We start from the raw sequence: 7,861 nt of genomic DNA, 5'->3' as shown, positions 1-7,861 counted from the left end.
CCTGATATGGGGTCTTCTGTGTATATTATACAGCTATGGACACTTTGGATACCCCCCACAAATAAAGAAGAACCCACCCTTTTCTCTGAGGCATGGTTCACATCTTGCATGTTGCGTAAAATTACCCACACAAACATTTGCCGCCTTTTAGACGACACTTGGCGGTGCCATTAATTGTTACCGACACCCCTAATCATGTGCAAACGAACGTATTTTTATGAACGCCAAACCACATGGTGCCAAAGAACCATGCGGTTGGATGTGGCACATTTTTGTAGTGTGTACAGGACTTCCTTTCAATGTATTTCACGTGTAGAGCAGCTCATTGAAATTAATGGGCTGCCCTACACGCCCGTACACGGGCACACCTGTCGGCATGCCAGGATAAGGTCATCTAGACCAACACTGAGCGCTAATCTGCATGCGCACACTCTAACGTAGTTGCAAACATTCTCAAAATAAAATGTATGGACACTTTTTTGGATGTGGGCAGAGTATTATTTTAACCACTTGCTTAGTGGACACATACACGCCCTTCCTGCCCGGGCCAATTTTCAGTTTTCAGCGTTGTCACTTTTTGAATATCAATTGCGCGGTCATGCAACGCTTACCCATATGACATTTTTATCTTTTTTTCACACAAATTGAGCTTTCTTTTGGTGGTATTTAACCACTTCAGCCCGGAGGATTTGGCTGCCAAATGACCGAGCCACTTTTTGTGTTTCGGCACTGCGTCGCTTTAACAGACAATTGCGTGGTCGTGTGACGTGGCTCCCTAACAAAATTGGCCTTCTTTTTCCCCACAAATAGAGCTTTCTTTTGGTGGTATTTGATCACCTCTGCTGTTTTTATTTTTTGCGCTATAAACAAAAAGAGAGCGACAATTTTAAATAAAAAGCAATATTTTTTACTTTTTGCTATAATAAATATCCCCAAAAAATATATAAAAAAATGATTTTTTTCCTCAGTTTAGGTCGATATGTATTCTTCTACATATCTCTGGTAAAGAAAATCGCAATAAGCGGATCTTCATTGGTTTGCACAAAAGTTATAGCGTCTACAAAATAGGAGATAGTTTTATGCCATTTTTATTATTATAATTTTGTGTACTAGTTATGGCGGCGATCTGTGATTTTTATCGTGACTGCGACATTATGATGGACACATGGGACACGTTTGACGCTGTTTTGGGACCATTGTCATTTATACAGCGATCAGTGCTATAAAAATGCACTGATTACTGTGTAAATGACACTAGCGGTGAAGGGGTTAACCAGTAGGGGCGGGGAAGAGGTTAAGTGTGTCCTAGGGAGTGATTCTAACTTTAAGGGGGTGTGGCTTACTGTGACACAACACTGATCGCTGCTCCCGATGACAGGGAGCAGATGATCAGTGTTGTGTCACTAGGCAGAACAGGGAGATGCCTTGTTTACAAAGGCATCACCCCGTTTTGCCATTCCGGGACACCGGCGGACATCGGGTCCCGCGGGCACGGCCACGGAGACTGTGGCAGGCGCACGCCTGCTAGGCGGCAGATTCAAAGCAACACATATATATATATATATATATATATATATATATATACACATTGCTTTACCTGCCCGTGCAATTCTGCTGACGTATAAGTGCGTGAGGCAGTCGGCAAGCGGTTAATTGCCACTGTTTTTTTTTTGCTAAACAAACAAAAAATGACCGAAAATACATTTACGTTTTTGGTTGTATAATGACAAAATGTGGAAAATGTCAAGGGGTATGAATACTTTTTTAAGGCACTGTATGTGGTGTGTGGGCGTGTTCGTAATGAAATTTTTTAGTTTTGACACGTTTTGCGAGTGTTGACTCTCAAGACGAGCACAGAATTCAAGCTAAATATGTCTGCAGTACCTCATTTGGCCTGAGGTACGGGGGCGCAGGAGCCAAGAAAAGCCGAACATTGGCCTGTAGTACCTCATTTGGCCTGAGGTACAGGGACGCAGGAAACAAGTGTCCTCTGGCCTTTTTGGCTGTTTTTGGTGCTCTCTAGCGCCCCCCCCACCTCTGGCCGCATTTGGCATTACATCCCAGTGAAGTCAATGCGGAACAAATTATTTTAGTTTCCATTGACTTCAATGGGAAAACTCGCTTTGATATGCGAGTACTTTGGATCCTAGAACGGATTATGCTCGTAATCCGTGCTTCTCATGAGCCGCTGGAACGCTTTCAGAAGCGGTGGGAGGGGACGCACCCCCCACTCCCTGGAACTAGTAGGGTTTACCGTTTTCCACCGGCGCACCCGAGAAACGATCCAATGGTACGGCTGGCTGGTCACCGGGGTCGATAAAAGACTAGTTCATCTTTGATCGCCTCTATGGCCTTGGAGGACCGGAGTGACATCATCATCATGACATCACTTCCGGTCCAGGGTGGAAGTAAACCATTTCTTATTTTATAAAGCAAAGGATCACATTTTTATTTATTTTCTGATCTTTTGCTTTTAAAGGTAAGGGAGAGATGTGTTTTTTTTACAACCAATTTCTCCATATGGAGGACCTGTCATTATTATTTCCAGTGGCGGCCACTCCATTAGGCGCCGCCCCCCCTGATCTATGTGCTTGGCCCCTAATCTACATGCAGGGCGCCAAAGGTATAGATTTCAATGGGATTTTTTTTTTTTAAGCACGTGAGCCTCCGGCTGGGAAGGGTGTTGCGTAGTGCCGATGGATCACCCCATTTTGATCGATCAGGAGCCGTGCCCCCCCCCCCAAAAAATTTTTTGACCACCGGTCGCCGCGGCTTATTTCTATTACAAAAGATATTAACATTCCTTGTAATAGGAATAAAAGTGATCAAAAAATAAAATAAAGGGACATTGTAAAAATAAAATAAGAAAAACATATTTTGTCTGATCATTGGTGTCAGTGGGAGGAAAAGTGCCCCATCATTGGTATTAGTGGGAGACATAGTGCCCCATTATTGGTGTCAATTAGAGAAATAGTGTACCGTTGTTGATGTCAGTAGCAGGGATTGTTCCCTATTGTTTGTGTCCAGGGCTGGTGCAAGGATTTTTGACACCCTAGGCGAAACCTAATTTTGCCGACCCCTTGGCTCCACCCCTAACCCCACCCCCTTTCCCTGCCCATGTAAACCCCACCTTTTTAACAAAGTACCCATCAAATGCAGCCCGCCAGAGCCCATTAAATGCAGCCTACCAGCGCCCATCGAATGCAGCCTCACCAGCACCCATCAATGCGGCCTCACCAACACCCATCAATGCAGCATCACCAGCGCCCATCAATGCAGCCTCACCAGGGCCCATCACATGTAGCCTACCAGCGCCCATCAATGCAGCCTACCAGTGCCCTTCAATGCAGCCTCACCAGCTCCCATCAATGCAGCCTCACTAGGGCCCATCACATGTAGCCTACCAGCGCCCATCAATGCAGCCTACCAGTGCCCAATAATTCAGCCTACCAGCACCCATCAATGCAGCCTCACCAGCGCCCATCAATGCAGCCTACAAGCACCCATCAATGCAGCATACCAGCGCCCATTAATGCAGCCTCACCAGCGCCCATCAAATGCAGCCTCACCAAGGCCCATCACATGTAGCCTACCAGTGCCCATAAATGAATGTTTGCTTGCTTCCATTCATTCAGGAGTCGGAACACAGACACAGTCCTCCACCGCTGCTGCACCTCCGACACTATGTGTGAACGAATCGGCAGCTGCCTGCTGATGCTGAGACTTAGTTGCTTGCTCAAGAGAGTAGGAACACCAGTGGCCCTAGGCTGCTGCCTAATATCCAAGTGGTAGCACCGGCCCTGTTTGTGTCAGTGAGAGGAATAGTGCCCCATCATTGGTGTCAGTGGGAGTAATAGTGCCCCATCATTGGTGTCTGTGGGAGTAATAGTGCCCCATCATTGGTGTCTGTGGGAGGAATAGTGCTCCATCATTGGTGTCAGTGGGAGGAATAGTGCCCCATCATTGGTATCAATGGGAGCAATCGTGCCCCATCATTGGTATCAATGTGAGGAATAGTGCCCCATCATTGGTTTCAGTGGGAGGAATAGTTCCCCATCATTGGTGTCAGTGGGTGGAATAATGTCCCATCATTGGTGTCAGTGGGAGAAAAAGTGCCCCATCATTGGTGTCAGTGGGTGGAATAATGCCCCATCATCGGTGCAGGTGGGAGAAAAGTGCCCCATCATTGGTGTCAGTGGGCAGAATAATGTCCCATCATCGGTGCAGGTGGGAGAAAAGTGCCCCATCATTGGTGTCAGTGGGCGGAATAATGCCCCATCGTTGGTGTCAATTGCAGAAATAGTGCCCTATCGTTGATGCCCTATTGTTGGTGTCAGTGGGAAGAAAAGTTCCTCAAAGGCTGGATAGAGGGCCCCATCCGGCCCCCGGGCCGCAGTTTGGAGATTTCTGCTGTACAGCAGTGCAGAATATGTCAGAGATATATAATAATTAAGGTTGGGAGGCATTAGAGTGTAAGCTCTTTTGGTGCAGAGACAGATGTGATTGGCTGTGTACAGCCAGAGGCGTTGCTAGGGGGGTGCGGTTCACATCGGGTGACACCCGCTAGAGGGGTGACACCATCCCGTTTTTGTTTTTTTTAGCTGACATGCCCAGCCTGCCCTGTGCAATCCCAGCCTGCCTTGTACCACCCCAGGCTGCTCTGTGCCACCCCAGCCTGCCCTGTATCACCCAGCCTGCCCTGTACCACCCCAAACTTTCCCATGCCACCCTAACTTGCCCTGTACCACCCTAACTTGCCCTGTACCACCCCAATCTGCCCTATGCCACCATAACTTGCCCTATACCACCCCAACTTGCCCTGTACCACCCCAACCTTTCCCATGCCATCCCAATTTGCCCTATGCCACCCTAACTTGCACTATACCACCCCAACCTGCCCTGTACCACCCTAACTTGCCCTATACCACCCCAACCTGCCCTATGCAACCCTAACTTGCCCTATTCCACCCCAAACTACCCTATATCACCCCAACATGCCCTATACCAGCTTAACCTGTCCTATACCACCCCACTACACCAACCTGCCACTATACCACCCTATACTACCCTAACCTGCCACTATACTGCCCTATACTATAATTTACAGGGGCTGGTTTGGGGTGCGCCCCGTGCGCTGCCTGCTTGGTGCTGGGCAGCCTAGACAGAGGGGGGGTGACACCATGTTTTACCGCACCGGGTGACACCAACCCTAGTGAGGCCACTGTGTACAACACCGCGGTATATGTCAGCGCCATGCACACATGGAGAATGAATGAGGCCGGAGAAATGTGGAGGAAGGCAGTAGACTGGCATGTCATTAGTGGGTGGAGCTGTGTCAGTGATGAGTCAGGGTGAAGCTGTGTCCAGCCAAGTTCTGCAGAAGTTTCCAGCAGTTACTTGCGCCCTCTGTCTCCTCCTCCTGTATACTGGCAGCCCTCCCTGCCCAAAGTGCCACTCTACTCCGAGTCTCCGCCCACAGCGTCGCCTACTCTCTTAGTCCCCGCCCTCAGCCCCACCCATTCACTGAGTTCTGCCGTCTCCTACATAGACCGACTCTCTCGTATCTCCGCCCACTCCGTTGAGCCCCCGCCCATTGTCCCCGCTGTCTCCGTGCAGAGCCCCGCCCTCTCCTCCCCCCTCCCGGTGTCGGGTGTCCCCTCGGTTCTTCCAGACATTTCCAGGTCGGTGTCTGGCGTCACCTGAAGTCTGTAGATAAAGTGTGTGGGCATCGGGATGGCACACCAGCCTCTTACCAGGAGCACCATGAAGTCTCACCTGTCCGGAGACCCGCTGCCACCCGGCTGGGAGATCAAAGTGGACCCGAACACCGGCTGGCCCTTCTTTGTGGATCACAATAACAGGACGACCACCTGGAGCGACCCCCGAATACGGGACAAGGTGAGACCTGCCGGGACAGACAGGGGCCACACACACACTGATCAGTGTAAACATCCAGGGGCCACAGACAATGATGAGTGTAAACGTCCAGGGGCCACAGACAGACACTGCTAAATTTAAATGTCCAGGGGCCCCAGACATCATTGTCACCAGCCATTTAGGGGGCCAACGACTGATAAATGTAAACATCCAGGGGCCCCAGACACTACTGTCACAGGGGCCCCCGGGCAATGCTCTCATCAGACAAGCAGGGGCCCCATGCACTGCTACATTTATTGTACAGGGGCTCCAGACAGCATTGTCATCACGCATGCAGGGGCCCTAGGCAATGCTCTCATCAGATATGCTGGGGCCCCAGGCACCCCTCTCATCAGACACTCAGGAGCCTCACAACTGCTGGATTTAAATGTCCAGGGGCCCCTGACACCATTGTCATCAGGCATGTAGGGCCCCAGGTATACTGCTTTAAATTAGCACACAGGGTCCCCAGGCACTGCTGAATTTAAAGGTCCAGGGGCCCCAGACACCATTGCCATCGGGCACTGATCTCATCAGACTGGCAGGGGTCCCAGGCCCAAATGAATTTAAAGGTCCAGGGGCCCCAGACACTGCTGAAATTAAAGGTTCAAGGGCCCAAGACACTTGTCATCAGGCACTGATCTCACCAGACAGGCAGGGGCCCCAGGCACTGCTACATTTATTGTACAGGGGCTCCAGACAGCATTGTCATCAGACATGCAGGGGCCCTAGGCACTGCTCTCATCAGGCATGCAGGGGCCCTAGGCACTGCTCTGATCATACATGCAGGGGCCCTAGGCACTGTTCTCATCAGGCATGCAGGGGCCCTAGGCACTGTTCTCATCAGGCATGCAGGGGCCCTAGGCACTGTTCTCATCATACATGCAGGGTCCCTATTCACTTCTCTCATCAGGCATGCAGGGGCCCTATTCACTGCTCTCATCAGGCATGCAGGGGCCCTAGACACTGCTCTCATCAGGCATGCAGGGGCCCAGGGACTGCTAAATTGAAATACCCAGGGGCCTCATGCACCCCTCTCATCAGACACCCAGGGGCCTCAGAAACTGCTGGATTTAAATGTCCAGGGGCCCCCGACACCATTGTCATCAAGCATGTGAGGCCCCAGGTATACTGCTTCAAATGAGCACACATGGGCCCCAAGCACAGCTGGATTTAAAGGTCCAGGGGCCCAAGATACTATTGTCATCAGGCACTGATCTCATCAGACTGGCAGGGGCCCCAGGCCCAAATGAGTTTAAAGATCTAGGGGCTACAGACACTGCTGAATTTAAAGGTTTAGGGGCCCAAGACACCATTGCTATCAGGTACTGATCTCATCAGACAGACAGGGGCCCCAGGTACAGTTTACAGGTCCAGGGGCCCCTGACACCATTGCCATCAGGTACTGATCTCATCAGACAGACAGGGGCCCCAGGTACAGTTTACAGGTCCAGGGGCCCCTGACACCATTGCCATCAGGTACTGATCTCATCAGACAGACAGGGGCCCCAGGTACAGTTGACAGGTCCAGGGGCCCCAGACACCATTGCCATCAGGTACTGATCTCATCAGACAGACTTGGGCACAGCTGAATTTAAAGGTCCAGGGGCCCCTGACACCATTGTCATCGGTTATTGATCTCATCAGACAGGTGCTGTTCTCTTCAGATACAAGGGGCCCAATGCACTGCTGGCATTATACAGGCTAAGATCCCATTGGCTAAAGATGGCCATACACATTATAATCTCATTGTACAATCTCCTTGACCACCACTGACAGCTTTATAGTGCTAGGGCCTGATGGATAAATGGCTGTTTAGCTGGGCTGGCATTTAAAAGAGGTTGTACAATCAGATTGTATTGTCTATGGCCAGATTTATGTAGATCTGTGACTTTATTTGAATTTATGACTCTGGAGTGATTTATTTATTTTAGTGGTTAGCACT

General features: G+C 50.1%; 1 protein-coding gene across 4 annotated transcripts in view; it reads left to right on the top strand.

Annotated features, from left to right (window-relative positions):
• Positions 1 to 5,613: 5,613 nt before the first annotated feature.
• Positions 5,614 to 7,861, top strand: part of BAG3 (BAG cochaperone 3) — a 39,760-nt gene continuing 37,512 nt past the window's right edge. For all 4 annotated transcript variants that reach the window (XM_040361469.1, XM_040361471.1, XM_040361470.1 and 1 more), the window contains exon 1: positions 5,614 to 5,898. In XM_040361469.1, the coding sequence (XP_040217403.1) occupies positions 5,734 to 5,898 (165 nt within the window). In that variant the 5' untranslated portion in view covers positions 5,614 to 5,733. The remainder of the gene's footprint in view (positions 5,899 to 7,861) is intronic.

This window comes from Rana temporaria, chromosome 8, assembly GCF_905171775.1.
Source record: "Rana temporaria chromosome 8, aRanTem1.1, whole genome shotgun sequence".
Lineage (NCBI taxonomy): Eukaryota > Metazoa > Chordata > Amphibia > Anura > Ranidae > Rana > Rana temporaria.
The sequence above is the reverse complement of the archived record's forward strand: the minus strand, read 5'-3'. Positions and strand labels throughout refer to the sequence as shown.